At 42.8% G+C, this 22,471-nt stretch overlaps 1 protein-coding gene across 5 annotated transcripts in view; it reads left to right on the top strand.

The window, feature by feature from the left end:
- Positions 1-22,471, top strand: part of DIS3L2 (DIS3 like 3'-5' exoribonuclease 2) — a 201,113-nt gene that overhangs the window by 12,198 nt on the left and 166,444 nt on the right. For all 5 annotated transcript variants that reach the window (XM_049802432.1, XM_049802436.1, XM_049802433.1 and 2 more), the window contains 4 exons: positions 7,167-7,325; positions 7,627-7,769; positions 13,507-13,560; positions 20,563-20,664. In XM_049802432.1, the coding sequence (XP_049658389.1) occupies positions 7,167-7,325; positions 7,627-7,769; positions 13,507-13,560; positions 20,563-20,664 (458 nt within the window). The remainder of the gene's footprint in view (positions 1-7,166; positions 7,326-7,626; positions 7,770-13,506; positions 13,561-20,562; positions 20,665-22,471) is intronic.

Here is a 22,471-nt window from a genome sequence, read left to right on the forward strand (position 1 = left end):
ACCTCCAGTTTAGGATTCTTTGAATTTACGTTTCATCAGAGAAGAAGGATTTTTTTTTTTTTTAATTTGTTTGTGATAAGGAGAATGTGGTCTCAGACTTTCTCTTAGACCCCAGATTGAGCATCTGAAATACTGCCTACCGTGTTTATCTCCTGGAAGTCTCTTTGCTGCAATGAAACCTCACTGAACTGATAACATATCTCAGAGTCTTGCCTTTTCACTCCTACATCTCTAATGAATTCTTTCCCATGACATCCTCATTTCTCTCTATTGCTTTGTCTTTAATCTTGAGCCATCTACTTTACTTAACCTCTTTGCTTCAAGATACTGTAAAATGCATGGAGGTGGTTCTGTTCCAAAGCTATCGGAGAACTCTGAACTCATTTAATTCAAGTTGAGAGCTGTGTTGAAGTACGGCTGTTCCTAGCACAGGCTGGAGCAGAGCTGAGCTCACAGGGAGTGTGGTGGATGGGTTTTGGTCCTTTTTGTGTAATTGGGGCTCTAGCACAGAGTTTTGTTTGAGAGAGATATCTTCCAAGGAGTGTCATTTTTCTTCCTGGTACAGAACTCTTTCTCTGAGCAGCTATACCAACAGCTGTCTTTGTGTTTTTTTCCTTTTAAAACAAAATAGAACAAAAAAGTACTTGGCTGTTACCATTAGTGGGACATTTAATCTCTTAAATCCGCAAAATATTTTGCAAAACATAAATAGCTAGTTACTTCTGGCCTGTCTATGACCAGTGTTTTTGTTGACATAACTCGCATTTGAGATCACTTCAATGGTGTTTGGTTTTGCCTGTTGTTTTTGCCTGTGTGTGGTAATTTGATCCCGGATATTGTAGTAGTCATTTAAGTGCTTGGAGTTTTTGAGTTAGTCACTTATATAATATGGCATATACTGGATGTCACTGGTACATTAGAAATTAAAAACAATCTAACAAATGTATTTTGGCTTTTAAAATTTGAAAGGGAATTATTTTAGAGGCTGCTTTGAGCAGCAGAAAATATCAAACAATTTTTAAATTGCTTGTTTAAGCATATGAAAGGGGAAGACGTGGGGATCCTAGCAAAACCACCCTGATGTTAATGCAGTTTGTACTGGCAAAGCATGCTTTTGCTAGTATTTGACTTCGGAGAAGGAAATGAATAGTTGCCTGGTACAAGTGTCAACACTAAGTCTGTGCCTATCCAGAGCCACCAGCCAGGAATTGCATCCTCCCAGCTCATCAAAGCTGGCAGAGTTAATTCACAAAAGTACCTGGGGTGAGTTGTTCAGGGGCTATGTAGGATTTGGGATTTTTTTGGGTCCCAGATGTCTTTCCAAAACAAGGCAGAGTTTCCTTCAGCTGAACTCTGGTACTGAGACTATTAATACACCCTGTTACACATCAGCATCCATAGTGGCTCGTAAAATTGCAGATAGGACTTCCTGGCAGGTCGTGGAGAGTGTTCATTTGCTAGAAGACCAAATTTAATGGTTTCTAAAATTTGCTTTGCCACCTCTGCCAGGAGCCAAGGGCCAACCTGAACTTGTAGATCTGTGAGGTGATGCCTTGGGCTGTCACATGGTTGGACTCTAATTCTCTAGTGAGGATGAGCAGGAACATGCTTTATTTAGCTTTCTTGCCATGCTTAACCTAGTCTGTCTCAAATGGGAGTGTAGGAGTAAGCAGGGGCTGGCATCAGAGTAGCTCTCATTGCCTTTAGGTAATTAATTCCCGCTTTGGAGGTAGAGCAGTACTGGGTGACCCTTCTGTGTCCAGAGGAGGGCCACAAAGATGATCAGAAGGCTGGAGCACCTCTAGCACCGCCACATAGTCTTCTATGAAGACAGACTGAGAGAGTTGGGGTTGTTCAGCCTGGAGAGAAGGCTCCAGGGAGACCTTATAGCAGCCTTCCAGTGCCTAAGGGGGGCCTACAGGAAAGCTGGAGAGGTACTTTTTACAAGGGCATGTAGTGATAGAACAAGGGGTGATGGCTTTAAACTGAAAGAAGGTAGATTTAGATTAGGTATAAGTAAGTTCTTCACTGTGAGGGTGGTGAGGCACTGGAACAGCTTGCCCAGAGAGGTTGTGGATGCCCCATCCCTGGAAGTGTTCAAGGCCAGGTTGGATGGGGCTTTGAGCAGCCTGGTCTAGTGGAAGGTGTCCCTGCCCATGGCAGGGGGGTTGGAACTAGATGATCTTTAAGGTCCTTTCCAACCAAACCATTCTATGATTCATCTGGTAGCTGCCATGCCTTCTAGCTCATGGGTGTATCCTTACAGTGTGTTACTAAAGTGCATAGCTGGGTTGTCTTGAAGAATTAAATGTCAGGGAACCTCTGGGAAGTTTTGTAGGAAATCGGTTTAAGTCATTGAAATGTGTCAGCAATAAAATGAAACATTGTAGAAATATGGACAAATATTTAGTAACAGTGTGTTGAGAGTGTCTTTGATAACAAATTGTTCTATTGCATATTATCAGTTCTGGGGATGTGCTTCTGTTTCTTCTCACGCTTATGCTAACTGTAAAGTGGGGGTATTTGAAAGATTCCTTTGCATATCTAGATTATGATCTAATGCTGGGAAGCAATGGAAAATCCTTTTAGCAATAGCAGTTAGCGGAGGTGTTGATGCCCAGTCATGGTCTGATAAAGGTAAGTAGCAGATGGAAGTATTTTGTGTTGGAAAAGCTTGTAACAATATTGTTCCCTCCAATGCTTTCAACGTATTCCCTTTTTTTAAACATAAAAGGATCTATTACGTGTCAAGATAGCTGTCAGTGGAGTGAGCGTCCTACACCTGTAGAAGTGTTACCAGCATAATTGTTGTGATGCTCTCACAGTCCTGCCCACCCCAGGGAGGTGGGTTAAATATAGGTAATGTAGATGGTAACAAAGCTGGAAGTTTAGTTAGAGGTAAAAATGTCTCGTGACAAGGTAGATGCCCTTTGACAGGAAAGGGGAAAGCTATACCAAGATGTCCATATCTTGGAATTCACTTAGATCTCTCAAGTAAAACAGGTTCTTGCTGGATCCTGGATAGGAGGCATCCAAGGAGTCATGGATGTGCTGATGAAAATTCAGTGAGGAATACTTTCCTTCTGTGCTGGTAGTAAACAAACAGCTTGTCAGGTGTTAGAGGGCAGTTGGAAATGTTTTATTTTTGGTACATAAAATTGAGGGTCTTGGTTCTTTCTTGTGTAAAGCAATATGTAAATTTTGATATAAAATTAAAGACCTTCTGGCCTTGCTAACTTCATGTTTAGTTGAACATTTTACTTGATTTAGTTGACCATCTAGTTGATCAACTGACTAATAGATGTAAATTTAATTAAATGCAGTGCTTTTCAAAACTTAAACTATAGAGTGATTTTGTATAAATTATGTCAAAATAAGCTGATTTAAAACATCTAGCCTCCTCTCTTACTGTAAGCCAGATCAATTATTCTGGGAAGGTGCTTGCATGCATTTTTTTTTTCCAAAATAAGAAAAGATTAATAGGTACTTAGGTTTCAAGACCAAAATGTGCCATTGCGTGATGTCATTGTTGTTGTGACAGAGATGAAGTGTGATGGTTTGGATTCTAGATTGAGCTCCAGTGCTGTCCTTCCAGTGGAGCTCAACCAGCTGCTGCTGCCTGCACGCCAGATGCTGGACCGGACTGCTGAGTTGGAGCCAGCCTCTGGCTCCATCCTTTCTGCTCCTTTTCCTGGTGCCCATTGTTGAGAATAAAAGTGAGTGGCTGATTGTGGACTGTTCTGAAAGCCCATGAATGCCACCCCTTTTCTTTTCATGCTTCTCTAGCTGTGGAGGTGGGAGTTATGTGTTTCTACTTCCCACAAGTGCTTCCCCTTGGCTAGTTTGAAGGGGTTCCCTGCTCCATGTGTGGAATTGCTAGTCCTGTTTAGGTGTCCTGCTGCCATCTTTGTAGGGAGCCTCCTTGCCTGATACAGGTGTTGGGTTTTTACAACCCAAGTCTCCCTCCAGAGGACTTGCAAGTAATGAACAGTCAATCACCTTTCCTCATATTGTTACTCCTGTATTATTTCCCATTGGAAATGACAGAACATCTAGAAATCCCAGGCAAGTGGTGGCTGCATCCACAGAGAGCAGCTCAACATCATCTGTGCAGCCAGATAAACGTACCCAAACATGTTGCATTTGCTGTGTGTTGTGAATACTTACGTGTCTTGCATTAGAATTGCTCTGCGTTCAAGCTTGAGTGGTTCTGCACATGCAGGTGTGTTTGCATTTGGTTGCTTCAAGCCTCCTATTAGGATATATCAACCAACCTCACCTCTCAGTCACTGCACTTTAGTCTCCCTTCTACTGAATTTATTTTTAATTTTTTATTATATTTGTTTACTTATTGATTTATTTAGTCATTGATTATTTTAATGCCTAGAATGTGTTATTATTTTGTGTAACATCTTACTGTAAGAGATTTTGTTATATCTTACAAATCACATGACTGTAACATCACAGAAAAAGTAAGACTTCTGACATACCTGGTGCTGGAATAAGAGTTTAACTAAGTTTGTGGTAGCAGTTATTTCAGAAAGGATAGTCTCAATATATCTTATGCTATCTATAGGGTAGTCAAGTTACAGTTTGCTTTGTGGAATGATGTCTGTTAATCCATCAGAATATTAATGCTGGGCAGCAGCGACAGCAGGAAGGCCCATCATGAGAAGTATTTCTAACTTCCAGTTTTAGGGGACAGGTGCATTACAGAAGCAAATATTGAATCTAGTTGAAACAGATGGCAACCTGTAGTTAGCTCTCTTTCTTTTTAAAGGAGAAATACAAGAAATTACAGTCATGCAGAATTTGATGTGTTCCAGTTGAATGCTAATTGTGACAGTTGTCTGTGGCTTTGTAACAGGGGTGGTTTTGTTTAGCCATAAATGTCAGGGCCAATGGGGTCAAATACTTATCCAAAGTGGCTGTGTGTAAACTGACTTGCAAGCCAGCTATGTAGAAGTAGTGTTTGTTCATTTGAGTAAATTTTTTTCTTTGAGTTGGTGTCTGAGTCTGAGCGGATGAAAAATCCCACTGGAGAGCAAGCCAAAGGCTTAAGTGTTGGAAACATGCAAGTGCCTCTCTGCATGTCTACCTTTCGGCACGGAAGGGTGCTTCTCCACCCTTTGCTGTTGCTGTGCATTATTTTTGGCAGTAGTGGCCCCAAACTTTCTGAACCAATGGCCATGGCAAGTGCTGGGGCAGCTCTGCTCTGCAGTGCCTGATTCTGGCTCTCAGCTCACTAGAAATTTTTTTTCTGCTTTCTTTTTTTTCAGCTCCTTCTTAATTACATGTTAAGATTTAGCCTCCCTTTTATCCCAGGTTCTTTAATTCATAGTAGTATTTTCTGTGACTTGCTGTCATAGAAACAAGGACTTTAGAGGACCTTACGAGCTTGTGTAATCCATTTCGCTACCTCAAGGAAAAAACTACTCTTTTTAGACCAACTCTGGCAGACATCTGTCTCACCTATTTTTAAGAACCTCCAACGAAGCAGATTGTGTGACCTCTCTGGGTGATCAACCTAGTGCCTTGCTTTTTTAATAGTGTTCCTAAGATCCCGCCTGTTGCAGTTTAAGTCAGATTCCTTCACCAGAATGTCTCTGAAAACCTGTTGCCAATTCAAAAGCTATTCTGCTCAGATCTTTCTAGTCCATAATTTTACTTTTGGTGTCTGTTTTTGAACTTAATTTCTTGACCCTTACGGCATTTGCAAATCAGTTCATTAGGCATTTGGAAATCAGTTAATTTTAGTTCCATCTCATCATGAGGTCCATACTAGTAGTATTGCCTCATTTGCATCAGTTGAAACCTAAATTTGCAGCTGCATTTTTGCTGTGTTACTACTGCAACCTCCCTGGGACAGTCTCCTCCCTGAAAGCATGTGCAGAGTATGAAAAGCTTGATCATGTAGAAAGAGGCTGAATGACGTTGCCCTTATCCTTATCGTCACTGAAAACAGAGGCGCCCTCTTCATTTCTGCATCTTGTTTGGAGGCACTGCTGTGATCATTTAATCTCTTCATGGGCTGGTCTGAGCCAGCGCCTTGAGTTGTTCCTCTGCCTGTCTTGGTGTCTCCTCTCCTGAACTGGGAGGATCCCTCCCTCCTCCTGCTGATTTGCCTGTTGTTATATATGGAAGCTGCTTTTTGTCTGTGACTGGGTAAAGTAGCAGTTTTCTCTTATTGTACCATATTTTTAAAGATCTCTGCTTAAGTACAGCTTTTAAAACATTTTTTTTTCTTGCTGCTGCAGTTTAATTCTATGAAGCAATCTGTGATTTCGTTTGTGAAGAATACCATATGTAAAAAATTTGCCTTGTAACTTGGATAGCCCCATAGCAAATAAGTTGGCATCGCACGTTTTCTGACTTGCAGGTACAAGCTTGTACCCAGGGAGCGTAGCCAGGAGGGGCTGGAAGGCAAAGCTGTGATGACATGTTCAGTATCCAGGTGGAGGGCCAAGAGGGCAGCTGCACGGCGCTGGGTTGCATTCCAATGTGCTGATCCATGGAACAGCGTTGGCATATGCTTTGGAAGCTGCTGCTTGCTCTCCTGGCTGTAGGGAAGGGGCTGAGGTGATGGCAGGGAAGTAAGGGGTGAGTCTTTGCAGAATATTTTTGTATGATCACGGCCTATTCTGAGCAGGCTGGACATTTGGAGCCTTGGCATTTCTTTGTGGTGTCGTCGTGTACTGTGCTGCCTCTGGTAGCTTAAAAGTTAATTACTCCAGAGAGGGTTGTTGAGATTTGGTTTTTTTCTTTCTCCTTGATTCCTGAACTACTTAATTAAGTTGTAGGGAAGTTATATTTTCTCACTACTTGGGGGCTTAATGGGGTGGAGGCTTTGGAAACAGTTTAACAATTTCACATTTTATATGCTGTAATGAATTTCCCAGGATTTTGGAAGGGTTGTATCCAACTTTAGTATCGTAATTTCCAGAGTTTTATTTATGCTAAAATAAGTTAGTGGTGGATTAAAAGGCACAAAGAGCCAACAGATTACAAATGAACTAATGAAGACATCGTTTCTTTTGGATAAAGAGCATGACTCGCAGTTGTGACTTGTACTGAAGTACAGCACACCATGAGTTTCACCGGGACCACAAGCTAGCAATGGGTTCCTCTTCCCTCCACTGTTATTTCAAACCTGTGTTTGATTTCAGGTGCAGAAAAGAGAGGGTTTGCAAGGACCAGAAACAACTCTGAATCTGCAAGAACTCCTCAGAACTTCGATAGGAAGAGGCAACTCTCTGAATCGCAGACAGAAACAATGAACAATTCAGACAGCAGAATAAATCCTAGACAACTGGGAACTCCCAGAGGTATTAAAGCAGAGTGCGTACATGCTTCAGGAATAAGCTGCCTTGAAGCACGTGCTGAGCACTATTAAAGGATGGGCTGGCATGAATGCTCTTAACTCTAAAATGAGCTGTAAAAGACTGTTGATTATTTGTAAAACATGATTATTCCAGGCTTTTCAGTGCTCTGAAGTCGGGTGCCAGTATTTCTAGGCAAACTGTTCTCAGAAGTTCAACTTTGAATACAAAGCCTCTGTGCAGCTGCTGTTAAGATACATAGGCGAGTTTGGTGGGCAAGATAACAGTTCTGAATTTTTATTTACAGGAGGACCCTATGCTGCTGTCCCAACATCAGGCGATAGAAAGAATCTAAATAAACCCACTCGAGGGAGGAAGAAGAGTATATTTGAAGCCTACATGTTAAAAGAAGATGTTTCAGCAGGACTGAAAAGGGGAGAGCTAATTCAGGTGCCTGGAACATACAATGTCCATGCTCTTGTGATAAGCCTGTGGAAATCACAGGCAGTTGTTGGAAATAAGTGTCAGTTGGCTGCATGACATGGAATCGATGTACCACTTGTAGGTGCTAAAGGAAGATTTTTTTTCCCTTTCTCAGAAGGTTCTAGAAGTTGAATGAAATCTTTTACGTTCAGCTGAAGCATAGTTTTTTGTTTGATTGCATGTTCTGTAAAATTCCTGATCCACACTTGTGATGAATTGCAGCGTTCTGGTTGGATGGTCTGGTAGCCATAATAGTCATTACTGTGGAGACAGTTGCTTTTACAAATGATGCTCAAAAACACAGCAAGTGCTGGCAGCCTCTGTCTTTGTCAGTGTAAGTAAAAATGAATGCCCTTAGCAAGATAATTCTTGCTGAAATTCCGCACAAAGATGTTCATTAATCCTCAGCAATGAGGTGCAGACACCTCCACTTCCAGATCTACTCTTCTTTTTGCAATCTATCAAATCCCAGAAGTGTCCCTCCCACAAAAAAAAAGGAGAGCGATGGTGCAGGTAATGCTGTGGTCCCTGGGATCTCAAAAGGCCGTGCCTACCAGGGCCTTGCAATAACCTGTTATGAACTATCATGCAACTAGTGGACCCTTGATTTGCTTGCATAATTTTCTTTGCACTCCCCTAAGGTCATAGGGCTGACCCAGCCACTGATGACAGTGTATGGTTTACTGAAGTAAGGCACAGATAGTAGATGGAGCTGAAGAGCCCACCAAGGTACAGAAAATCATTTGCACATGTGTGTATGGTTATTTGCCTTGAACAGCTAGCAATAAGCATGTTCTAGTTTTACAGATTCTAAAGATCAAAGATCAGACTTTGTGATTCCATTTGGAGCAGCAAAACTGCAGACATAATTCGGCAGCAGTTCTTCTCTGAATATCTAGCAAGATGTGGGGGTGGACCTGCCATGTGTGTGGGTAGCTGGATCTCAGAAGGAGTTTTGCATAAAGGCAGGCAGGGCTGAGGTTCACTGAGGAGTAGGAGAAGAGGATAGCATCTTAGAACCACTGTTGTAGTACAGTCCTCAACATGGTGTAAAGTTCTTCGGGAGACACCTGGCATCCCAGGCTGCGGAAAAAAGGCAGGTGGAAGTCAGTGGGGGCATGACAGACGCTCAGGCTGAGGCATCATTTACCCAAATACACACTGGTGCCATTTAATTAGTGTTGTAATGCTGGTGAGGTTGTGATACTTACTTTCATCAGTACGTTGAAGTTGCAAATGGCATCAGCTCACTTTTTGTCTGATTTCTTGTTACAATCATTTAGTAATTCTTGTATAATGATATAATGGCATAATTTCTGGAGGTGCGATAAGGATTCCACATATAAGATTGCCTGATTCCATCCTAAAGACCAATCTGATGAGGTCTTAGCCTTCAGAAAAATGACTATGCGGCATATCCCTGCTGATGATCAGAGCGGTCCACTGGGCTACCCAGACCTTAGGCCAGTGCCTTTTTAAAGACTGTCAGAGACATTCAAATGGGAAGCAAATGGTGTAGGAAGAGATGGAAGCTTCAAGCTGTGACTTCCCCCCATGGCTGCAGTGGCATATGGCAGCAACTAAAGCTTCTGCCTTACCTTCAGGAGTGTTTTTGTCACCCATTTTTGGTAATGCAGCCTGATAGCATTAAGTACAGCGTGTGTAGACTGTCTATGAGGTCAAGTGCAGCTGCAGATGAGGCACATCAGACTATGACTACTACCTGAGAATCCCATTGAAATGCTGAGTCCCAGAGGACCTGTGATTGCATGCTCTCTGGCAAAACAATCCCTAATTCTTGTAAATGTGTAGTGTCTACTCCAGGTCATGTGCTGCGTAACTGGAGGAGTCATATGTGCTTTCTTAGGCTGTTTTCCTTTCATCCAGTTCCACATCGCAGGGAAACAGTTGAGGCTGTAGAAGCTGGATTTAATCATTTAGGGCTGAGTGTCTGATCATGGGCATCCCTGCTCTGTATCTCTCATCTTCAGCTCATTCATCCTTATGATCTCATCAAGACCATTCATCATTGCAGTCTCAACCAGGATAGGTGAGATCCTGAAAGCAACTTTAGGGAATGGGCAAATACTCAGCACTGTTCTGTACAATGGCAAGAGACACAGTGAATGAATACTTGTTGTGTTAATCCACCAAAGCAGGGCATTGCTCTGGCATGGTAACCTGTAGAATTGCTCCACAAGAGCCTGTGGAAGAGGAGAACAAACCTATTGGTCTGAATTCGACAGTCCTGAGCAAACTTGAGTGCTAGCCAGACAGAAGCATGACTCTGAGCAGGGGCCATCCCCTGGAGCATCCTGGAAACACTGGATCTGCATATATTTGTGTGAGAACTTCAGAGATCCGTTAGAGAGACCCCTACCATGAACTCTGAGGATCTTGTTGGAACATGGCAATACAGCTACGCAGCAAAATGCTCCTGAAAGCCCTACCCATGGAAACTACTGGGAGACATGGAGATTGCTCAGATAAAACATGAGTACCGTGAAGATTAAGCAGTTCTAGATCAGGAAGAACAAAAGTGTTATCTTTATGGGTGCTGACGTCTGTCAATGATATTAGTCTTAATGGCCTCTGGTACTGTATCTGACATAACTCAGTTTTTGATAAGTAGGATGGAGAAATATGCCCTGTGGGATTCCTGGATTCATTTAATCATGCAATGTGTGCAGAAGTGTCATCCCATAAGAAAGGGGATCTGAGCTCAGGCGCTTAGGAGTGTGTAGACTTCCCACTTACCCACCTGTAAAACTGTCTGCAATGAGCAAACACCAAGCGTATCAGGTTGGTTGGAATCACATTGGCCTATCTGAAGGCAAACAAGATTGAATAACTTCTGCGTAGTTACGTAAGCAGATGGTGTTGGCTATACACAACAGATGAAGTCAGGTTATGTATTAAGGAACATTGACCCAAGGGACCATAATCATCCTGTGAAGCATCAGCCAGAAACTCATGTCTGCCCCATGCCTTCAGTGTCTCTCAGACCCTCCCTGCAGGGCTGCTGGGTTCAGGCGGAGCGAGAGTGCACAGCGTACAGAGGTGCAGAGCCTGCTTTGCTGTTAAGAGGGTGGTTTTTCTTGGAAAGCTGTTGTTTTGTGGGTATGAAGGCTGGGGTTTCCCCAATTTTCATGGATTGTTTTTTCAAAGGTGGCCTTCGTAGCAAGCAGATACTTGAACCCTGACCTTCTTTGGTGTTTCATACATACAAATGAATCTAGGCATATGTGTTATGATAGCTGTTATAAACCGCTTGTTTTGAGATGCTTGAAGTTTAGTCTGAGTATTGCCTGCCCTGGTTCTAGCAGAGCAACTTGAGAAATCATGACCTTTATGTATCTTGCTGGGGAAGCTCAATAAGGTTAGAAACTTTTTTGGCAAGTATGTGTGAAGCTGACTTGAATCATCCGAAAGTGTTTTAGAAACCTTCCTGCAAACCTTTCTCTTCCCTTTCAAAACAAAGGCCCTACTGACATAAAAACACTGATAAATATAGCAGCTATTAGTTGCAAGCAATTGTAAAATAATACAACATTAGTGTGACATCATGAGACTCTGCAGCCAGATCCTCACCCCCTAATACACATATGAGAACAGTTGTTCGTTGCAGATGGGGAGAGTGACTGGTTCCAGATATGATATCACAGCGTGAAATGTACAACATTGTAAATAGGATTTTCATAGGCACAGATAATAGGGCCCATCTGCTTTCTAAGATAAATTTTGGGAGTTCCTTGCTTAAAGGAAAGAGCTGAAGTATTTTAATGCTCCTTGACGTAAGAATTCTAATGTTGATCATAATTAGGTAGTGCATATAAAATGTAGAGAAACCTGCTGCACGGTAAACATGGTAACACTTTGCTCCTCTGTGTGTTTGCTGGAGCTGGACATCCATGTGCATGTAGCTGCTCTGGTGCCTTCTGGGCCATGGACACAAAACCTGTTTTTTCATGCACATAATGGACATTTGCACCTGGCTGATTGACAGCTGTCCCAAACTATTCAAGGGGATTCTGAAGAGTAACACAGGATATCCCCTCATCTGCTTTGTGCTGGTGGGTAGATGCTGGTATGGGAATTGTCTGCCTCGTTGTCAAGCAGAGCAACCATCCCTTTTCATTTTTTCCTTTCTCTCCGTAGCAGCTTCCTTTATGCACAGTGTATTGTTTTTGATGGCTGATTCTGGGAAATAAGGGGAGAAAAAAGACCATTGAGAGTTTTCCATCAGTGGGTACCAGTGCTAATAGAGGCTGATGACAGCAAGTTAGCTCTCACTTTGCCTAAGCAGAAAGTATCCCCAGGGTTGCTCCCACTGGGTCGTCTTTGTTTTCGTGCCATTGTCCTGGTTTGGGCCTGCCATGTGGCTAGTGTGCTTGTTAATACAACTTACATAAGGCACAAAAGAAGACATCGCAGCAAAGTATTCAAATAATGCCTAAAGAATATAGAATATATGGTACTGGTATTTCCAAACTTAAGCAAATAAAAACAATGGAAAACCTTCATAAATCTCCAAATTCTTCTTCAAGGCAGCAAAACTTTCACATGTAATCAGTTTTATTTTCCTATCGTCTGAGTGTTTCCCAGAATACATAAAAAAATTATATGCTGCAGTAAATTTTTAAGGAAGCAATTCCTGTGAGAGGTTCCTATGATTGCTTAACACAGAAGTGCAAACAGATGGAATCTGTTCGTATAACAAATTGGCCAACGTTATTTCAAATACACAAGTGGAGAAAGTTTTAAAGTTTCAGCTCAAAGCAGAAGCCTGTCTGAAGGCAGATACCTAGTTATATTTCCATAAGAATAAAATGCTCTCAGTTCTAACTGCAGTCACCTGAATCACAATTCCCAGGACTCTCTTGCGGTGGGAACAGCGCTGCTGCATAGCCTGTAAGTCCTTGGTTGGCTCTCCCTTTCTCTTGGACGGACCTGAGTGCAAGCAGCAAAACTCCTTGATTTACTTTAGAGGGGTGATACAAATTTGTTGCAGGTGACTTGAGCTTTGAGTTGGCAGGTAACAAAGCAGAAATAGATAGGCCATGGAGTTTCAAATGTATTTAAGATAGTTTGACTTTAAACACGTTTAAAGAGAATTTAATCCTGTAGACTTTCAATGTTTGTTTTTGGAAAATCCTTTTGATTCTTCTTTGGAATGTGCTTTATCACAGAGTTACTGCTACTGTCTGTTTGCAGGAACAGCCTAAGCAGCCAAAGCCCCATAAGGCTGATACCTGCTGCCATGTAAGCTCAGCAGGTCAGCTCTTCCTCTTTCCTTCTGTCCTCCAAAATCAGCAAAACCAACATTCTGCTTTTCCAAAACAAAGCAAGCCAAATTGTTTCTATTGTCTGTTTGTTAATGAAGTTGGTGGATGCTCATCAGAAAATGTGTGAAGGGAACAAGAGGTCTTGGATCCTCAGTTCACCCAGTAGCAGCAACAACTAATGATTCAACAGCTCTTCGATGACAGACTGCAGTAGATCAGCTTAAGCCTATCATGAAACTGCCTTTTGGCTTGAAATTGCTCGGATGCTAAGTTGTCAAGACTTGAAATGTATAATGGAAATTTAGATGTATCTCTCATGTTTCACAGTAGATATATTACCCACAGCTCTCTAATTTAACTGATGTTATATAAAATTAATAAGATTCAGGCATAATCTTTCTCCTTCTCTTTTTTTTAAGGGACCCTTGAGAATAAATCCTAAGAAGTACCATGAAGCCTTCATTCCATCTCCAGTAAGTGTAATTTTATAATGCTTTAAAGTTCATAAGTAAAGGTGCATTAAGATAGGAGTTATGCTGTGCACAAAAGGTCACTCAGAGGTGAATGAGTTGGAATAAATGAACATGATCTGGATTTTCTTTTAAATCAAATATTCCCAAACAAATCCTGCTTTTTCATACCTCAGAGAACTACTTACTTAGGTTGTGCTGAAATTGGGGATACTGCTGGGTCCCGCAGAAGCCAGCTGAAGTCAGGTTTGAGGACCACCAGATAGCGTAATCGGAAACCCTTGGTTTATGGCTGCAGAGGTTTTATAGATTTTCCACTGATTTAAGTTAATCTTCCCTAAACAAATATGCTCTCCATTTTCGATCTGCTGCATGAGCTAATTTGAAAAGTCATTCCAGAAATAATATGCGTGATTCCTTTTCATGTGCCCGCCTTTGTGCGGACTGTGTCTTGGTTGGCTTGGGATGTCTTTCTGTCACATGGGACTGGTTTGCACCTCTTCTCTCGTCTTTCCTTATTTTGACAGAAAAGAAGGGCTCTTGCAATTTCAGGGACTTCCAGTAGGGAAGGTGACCTCACAGCTGGCAACAGCCAAAGCTTTTTATCTGGAACTGACTTGGTCAAAATGTTACTGTCAATGAGAGAAAGTTTCATATTTGAAACGTTTTGTTGGTGTGGGGGAGAGAAGGCAGAGCCTGCCTTGAGACAGTGAAACACTGACTCTTTTGTTGTCCCTGCTACTGACAGTGCTATTGCTTTGGGGCTTGGATAGGAAGTCTTGAAATTTGTGGTGTTGTCAGTTCACATTGTTGATTTGGGATAACATTTTGGAGCCCACTTTGTTAGAGAAGACTGACATTACAGGGGTGGAGGAAGGTCGGGGATGCACAAAGTAGATTAACCAGAGGAATAAGTACAGAGCAGCTCTCTGGTACATTAGTAGAGCAGCACTGTGTGTGTAATTGAAACTGTGTGTATAAGAAACTGTGATCCTTCCTTTACAGGTGTCCTTGTAGGTGTGGTAAGTGTAAGCTGTTAAACATATTCTCTGAAATTACAAAATGCAAGGTTAAATGAGAAATTTAGCTACTCACATGAGTTTAATTGGATGTGAAGCTTTACCCCTTATCACCCCTAGTGTCCGGCTGTTGCCTTGTGCAGTCGATTGCTCAGTGTTCTGCCTGCAGGAATACATACGTTAAGGAGGGTTAGCTGAGAATTGTTCTCTCAGCTGTTTTTCTACTTTTCTGCCCTTTGTGGAGCTGAATACCAGAACCAGCCTTGTCCCTAGTAAGAAGCAGTATCAACACCTGGATGAAGATGACTCTGGCTAGTGTGGACACAGTCTTCACTTTAAGACAGATGCCTTAGGAAACTTATCCTTAGTATAACATTATTTGCCATAATGGAGGGTTTGCAGCCTTCATGTTCTGCAGGACTTACCATCATTGCCAGATGCTGCAAAAGCTGCAGCTGTGAAAAATCACCCTTTCTCTCCTGCTGTTGACTAGGGCATACTACCCCTTTCTCTTCAGCTCTGACTTGGCTATGGCTTCATGGAGTTCAAATGCAACAGCTGTTCACCTTCTAACACCAGAAGTCCCAGGGTGTTTCTTGCTGCAAATGTGCTCTGTTTGCTTGTCTCATTGTTGCATGAAGAGTTGAGGGGAAGGCTGGGCCTTTCTTTTGAAAGCTACCTGGAGAATGGACCTGAGCATTTAAAGCTCTGCCTCACATCTCGTGTCTTCCCTGCACACAGTAGTGTGGTTTGAAATGACGACATTGTCAATGTGAAGAATTATACTGCTGAGCACGAGTGATGGAGTGACTGTGGCTGTGCTGTGGTTGTGGAAGACACTTCCAGAGCAGATGAAAGCACTGCAAGCACTGCTGGTGACATTTACAGGTGGCCATGGAGCAGGAAAAGCCCCATGCTCCTTGGAGGGGGCTGCAGAAGTCTTGAAGCCATTGCGGCCAATGCAGTATATGCACCCCAGGGGCAGCTGAGACTTTGCAAGTGATAGTGTTCTGTCGTGATTCGGTGCCATTTTAATTGCATTAGTAATCTGAAATGCTAGCTGTGCCGAGTAGGGGACGCTGAAGGAAAAAAGTGGGATGCACAAGTGTTCTTCGAAGTGCGTAAGTTCACCCGACAATCATAAGCCTGCAGCTCAAGATATAGAAATGTTTCTCTTTGGAGGCAAAACCCAAACTGACAGCAATTTCCTAATTACAACTTTGTTGCAGGCATTGAAATTAACTGCTGTAAAATAGGTGTGCATACACATATATAAGTGTGTATGTATATATATAATGTATATGTATATTGTTTGGGGTGACAGTGCAATTCAAGACAAGATTCTTGCACAGTATGGAGATGCAGCTTTAACTAGGTGGTGTGACACATCAGGCATCTTTACAAGGGGTAGGGGAAAGGGTCTGCCTTGTGTTTTCTTGGACACAGGAGAGAAGGAAAAAAGTGTAGAACAAAGAAATTATTGTGAATGCCAGCCTGTGTCCTGCAGTGCAGAGCAGCTACAGGTACAGGCAAAAAAAAAAAAAAAAAAAAAAAAAAGGCAACATTTTTCTTAAAAAGTGACTTTGAACTTTTCTTTTTATGTATGTGGTGGATTTGGGTAAAGAGTTGGGGCAGAAGGGAGAGGGTGGGGAGAAATGAGGAATAAGACCATGTGTAAAAAATCTGGCTTTTTGAAAAGAACAGTTTCCAATTTGAATTATGTTGGTCCAAGAGGCTTTGCAATTTTTCTGCATCCTGTCATGGGAGGCAGCTTTCACACAGCTGTTGAGCTGCTGCTGCTTTTCTTTCTAAGAGTAATTTGGTCTCTTGGAGGACAGCCTTAGTTTCACATCATGGCAGGGTTCTGCCGTTTTATTGTTTTGGTATCTAAGCAGAGAAAGATATTTATGTGATATTAGGGCTTCATGTTTTCAGGTTATAAAAGAAGTTTTTCTTGGAGACTGAGCACACTGGTAGTTCTGATTGGATGTACTCAAGCATATGAGACTCAGGAGTGTGTATCTGAGAAGCAACTAAAGTTGTGATTAAGATTTTAATTCTTGTAAGGCTGCTTTTTTCATTGAAAGACAATGAAGTAGTAATCTAAAGAAGCTCATCCTCTTTTTATGTACCTCAAAACTATGCAAAGATAGCTCTCTAGAAAAACTGTTGATTGCTCATGTTGATACTAAATGCTAACATTGTTTGACACATTCATGGCACTATAAACAGACACATGGAATTTTTCATCTGCTGAATTATGGGGAAACAGAAATGAAAGCAGCAAGAGCACTCAATAATTAGCAGAAAAAGAAGACAAAACTGGCAATCCTTTAAAAACTAAAACCTTTGTGTTGGCATCTTCAGGAAACTTCATCTTTTTTTCACCCCATGAAGAAAATCTTCCAAGCTAAATCTAGATTATCTGAATGCCAGACATGTCTGGAGTGGATAATCATAGTGCGTACAATTAGTAGAGGCTCTTATGCAAGGATGGTAACCCAGAGTATTGAGAGAAGGTGTCCTAACATGTCTGTTACTGTAAAAGATCTTCTGGCTTGCAGTTGGCATCTGTAGTCATCATTTTTTGGAATCTCTTCTAACGTTAGTTGTGCCAAATGCAGAATATGTGGTGTTAACTCATTTTAAAAAAAGAGACTGCATCCCCAGCCACTCTCCAGGCCACCTTCACCAACTGACCTGCTGATCCTGGAGCTGCGTCTCCCTGCTTTCCCATCTCACCAGGAGACAGCAGGCAGCTCTGCATGGGGTGCTTTGCAGAGACTGCCTTGTAAACATGTTCTGAGCAATAGCTTTGAGTGCTTGAGTTGGGAACTGAATGTGTGAAGAGCTGTGACTGCAGAAAACTCTCTACCCATTTCCAAGAGTAAATGTAAGGAACAGAGCAGAGCTTGCAGACAAAACATCTTGAAGGCTTGGCTCTGTCTTGAAGCATAGAATCATAGACTCAATGGTTTGGGTAGGAAGGGACCTTAAAGATCATCTAGTTCCAACCCCCCTGCCATGGGGGGGGTTCCACTGGTTCCACTAGACCAGGCTGCTCAAAGCCCCATCCAACCTGGCCTTGAACACTTCTAGGGATGGGGCATCCACAACCTCTCTGGGCAACCTGTTCCAGTGCCTCATCACCCTCACAGTGAAGAACTTCTTACTTACACCTAAGCTAAATCTACCTTCTTTCAGTTTAAAGCCATTACCCCTTGTCCTATCACTACATGCCCTTGTAAAAAGTACCTCTCCAGCTTTCTTGTAAGCTCCCTTTAAGTACCGAAAGGCCGAATAAGGTCTCCCTGGAGCCTTCTCTTTAGGCTGAGCAACTCCAACTCTCTCTTATCTTGTATTCATAGGAGAGGTGCTCCAGCCTTCTGATCATCTTCGTGGCCCTCCTCTGGACTCACTCCAATGGGTCCATGTCCTTCTTATGTTGGAGACCCCAGAGCTGAACACAGTACTCTAGGTGCGGTCTCACGAGAGCAGAGTAGAGGCGGAGAATCACCTCCCTCGATCTGCTGGTCACACTTCTTTTGATGCAGCCCAGGATATGGCTGGCTTTCTGAGCTGCAAACAGACGTTGCCAGGTCATGCTGAGCTTCTTGTCAACCAACACCCCCAAGTCCTTCTCCTCAGGGCTGCTCTCAGTCCACTCATTGCCCAATCTGTATTTGTCCTTGGGATTGCCCCGACCTATGTGCAGGACCTTGCACTTGGCCTTGTTGAACCTCATGAGGTTCCTATGGGCCCACCTCTCAAGCCTGTCAAGGTCCCTCTGGGTGGCATCCCTTCCTGCCAGTGTGTTGACCAGGCCACACAGCTTGGTGTCGTCGGCAAACTTGCTGAGGGGGCACTCAATCCCGCTGTCCATGTCACCGACAAATATGTTCAACAGCACTGGTCCTAATACTGACCCCTGAGGAGCACCACTCATCAGTGGTCTCCACGTGGACATTGAGCCGTTGACCATAACTCTTTGAGTATGACTATCCAGCCTATTCCTTATCCAGCGAGTGGTCCATCCATCAAATCCATGTCTCTCCAATTTAGAAACAAGGATGATGTGCGGGACAGTGTCAAGTGCTTTGCACAAGTCCAGGTAGATGACATCAGTTGCTCTTCCCTTATCCACCAATGCTGTAACCCCATCATAAAAGGACACCAAATTTGTCAGGCATGATTTGCCCTTAGTGAAGCCATGTTGGCTGTCACCAATAACCTCCTTATTTTCCACGTGCTTTAGCATAGTTTCCAGGAGGATCCGCTCCATGATCTTGCCAGGCACAGAGGTGAGACTGACTGGCCTGTAGTTCCCTGAGTCTTCCTTTTTTCCCTTTTTTAAAAATGGGTGTTATGTTTCTTCTTCTCCAGTCAGTGAGAACTTCCCTGGACTGCCACAACTTCTCAAAAATGATGGATAGTGGCTTAGCGACTTCATCCACAAGTTCCCTCAGGACCTGCGGATACATCTCATCAGGTCCCATAGACTTGTGCACCTTCAGGTTCCTTAGATGGTCTTGAACCTGATCTTCTCCTATGGTGGGCAGCTCTTCATTCTCCCAGTCCCTGCCTTTGCCTTCTGTGACTTGGGTGGTGTGGCTGGAGCACTTGCCGGTGAAGACTGAGGCAAAAAAGTCATTGAGTACCTCAGCCTTCTCCATGTCCCAGGTAACCAGGTCTCCCGTTTCCTTCTGGGGAGGGCCCACATTTTCCCTAGTCTTCCTTTTATCACCGATGTACCTATAGAAGGTTTTCTTGTTGTCCTTGACGTCCCTGGCCAGATTTAATTCTATCAGGGCTTTAGCTGCCCTAACTTGATCTCTGGCTGCTTGGACAATTTCTCTGTATTCCTCCCAGGCTACCTGTCCTTGCTTCCACCCTCTGAAAGCTTTGTTTTTGTGTTTGAGCTTGTCTGGGAGCTCCTTGTTCATCCATGCAGGCCTCCTGGTGTTTTTGCCTGACTTTCTCTTTGTTGGGATGCATCGATCCTGAGCTTGGAGGAGGTGACCCTTGAATATTAACCAGATTTCTTGGGCCCCTCTTCCTTCCAGGGCTTTATCCCATGGTACTCTACCAAGGAGATCCCTGAAGAGGCAAGAGTCTGCTCTCCTGAAGTCCAGGGTAGCAAGCTTGCTGTGCGCCCTCCTCGCTGCCTGAGGGATCTTGAACTCCACCATTTCATGGTCACTGCAGCCAAGGCTGCCCTTAAGCTTCACATTTCCCACCAGCCCCTCCTTGTTGGTGAGAACAAGGTCCAGCATAGCACCTTTGCTCCTTGGCTCCTCTATCATTTGGAGAAGGAAGTTGTCATCAACGCTTTCAAGGAACCTCCTGGATTGCTTATGCCCTGCTGTGTTGTCTGTCCAATAGATATCGGGGTGGTTGAAGTCCGCCAATGAAGACCAGACCTTGTGAATGTGAGACTGCTCCTATCTGTCTCCAGAGGGCCTGATCCACTCAGTCTTCCTGGTCAGGTGGCCTGTAGTGAACCCCCACTCTAATGTCACCTGTCCCTGTCCTCCCTTTAATCCTGACCCAGAAGCTCTTGGTCAGCTCCTCATCCATCTCCAGGCAGAGCTCCATGCACTCCAGCTGGTCATTGACATAGAGGGTGACACCCCCTCCTCAACTCCCCTGCCTGTCCTTTCTAAAGAGCCTGTACCCTTCCATTCCAGCACTCCAGTCATACGAGACATTCTATCATGTCTCCGTGATGCCAATAAGATCATAGCCCTGAAAGCGTGCAAATAGTGTGGAACTGCTGTGCTGGCACATACATACAAAAGAGCTCATTTGCTGAAAGATATTGCGTGGTGAAAGGCATATGGTGAATCCATTTCATTTCTGTGCACAACTGCTGGATGTTTATCTCACCAGGGTTTGTGTCTTTTTTGATGACAGTGTTTTAAACCTCATAACAACTGTAATTTAATATGTTTTGGTCTGGCATTTATTTTTCTTCCTCTTTGACTAGGATGGGACTCGTGATATCTTTATTGATGGAGTGGTTGCTCGCAACAGAGCCCTGAATGGTGACATCGTGATAGTGAAACTGCTTCCCAAGGAACAGTGGAAGGTCAGTTCAATATATTTTACTGTGATTTGCCAGAAAGAGCTTATTACTGTTTTCTTCACTAAACTTAAGGCCTGGGACAGAGAATAGAGAATTTCCTACAAATCAGATTAGCTAAACTGCGGTTTATGCTGCAGTACATTAGAACACTTTATCCATTACAACGTTTGGAAGACGTGATACCTAAAGTGTTGAAACCTCACTCTTTGCATGGAATGGCCTTCTTTATCACTGTGTGGCGAAGTCTGATGACAAGGCTGGTTCAAAGCTTGGTTGTCAGAGGTGACTTTTGATACCTGTTATTTAGCTGTCTTCATGCTGTGGCACTGGATAGTTCTGTGTAGGTGTTTGCAATTGCTCGTGTATTTGACAAGTGCTGCTCACAAAGCTTTAGTAATGATTAACTCTCTCTAATTTGTGGGTGGTCAGTCCATGGAAAGCTTATCTTGTCACAGCTCCAGATTTTGTGGTAATACCCTTCTTTACATGAATGAAGAATGTGTGAAATGATTGGAGCAATGCAAATGTGGGACAATCCATTTTTCATTTTCATGTCTGAGAATTTCACTAAGATCACTCTGTTGGTTTTTTTTTTCTTTCACTGATCAAACTCAAAGTCCTTTCAAACATCTGGATAATTTTATCTTGTCTGCAGGTTTATCTTTTAACACCACTATGCAAGAAAAGTTCTTACTCCTTTTCTCTAGTTGCTGGGAGATGTAAGCTACAGTTAGCAATTTTAGCCCGGGTTTTCACACATAAGCATGACAAAACTGCCACAAATTGTTTTCCAAACATGGTTTTTGAACTCTTCTTGAGAATTTAAAGACTATTGTATATCTTTGGGGCAAAAGTAATAGTGAAGGTGATTACAGCAGGGTGGGGACTCGTCTGAACTACTTTGGCCTGGTGCTTTTTCCTCATTCTATTTACCTTCTCTGCCTGTTTTTGTTTGAAGTTATGTGTTTTTAGGCTTGTAAATGCAAGGTCTTCAGTCTGGTCATTTGTTGAACCTTCTACCTTCTCTGTTTAAATCTAATGGCAGTGGAAATGATGGCTTGAAACATACTAGAACTTGTCTCTTCCTTTTAAGTATGCATAAAATGAGTAAATGACCTAAGTATTTATATATTGACACATGTAAATGCAAAGCTACCTTATGCAAAAGGCAACCATAGGTGGGGTCTAAGATACTACAAGGATATCCATATACAAATATAGGAAAGAGGTCTGCTGCTATCTATGTACCCTCTGAAAACCAATTTTGAGGGTCAAAGCAAAATTTCTTTGATACCTATTCAAGAGTCCAAATCAGAGTTCACTAAATCTGTGATGATTACTATATGTTTGGATCACCAAATCCATATACGTAAATTATCTTTTGTATTAGACCATTTCATATAGTTGGAAAAATGGAATAGTTTGGGTGCTTAGATCCTTTGCCAGGACCTGCCAGCACAAGGGCTTCTTTGTAGGCTTGATAGAGGTTGCCTGAGCTGGAAACTTTGTCTGCAGTTTTCCATTTATATCTGGCTCTAAATAAAGATACCCCCTCCCCCCATACCTTCATATATTCAACAGTAATGTTCTTTTATGCATACAGGAGGAAGGTTCAGAGTATTTTCCCTGTCATGGGCAAATGCTGGAATAAATAGAACTGGTGGAGAAGTGATACCTGACTGCAAGGAGGCAATTCAGAAGACTTTAGCGTTTTGTAGTATGATTATGATTCTTCCATGGTGAATTTAACCTTGCCAAATGAAGTAGCTGGAACATGCCAGTCATGTTTTTCAGCCACACAGGTGCTGCC

The sequence above is a fragment of the Accipiter gentilis genome, chromosome 6 (genome assembly GCF_929443795.1).
Source record: "Accipiter gentilis chromosome 6, bAccGen1.1, whole genome shotgun sequence".
NCBI lineage: Eukaryota > Metazoa > Chordata > Aves > Accipitriformes > Accipitridae > Astur > Astur gentilis.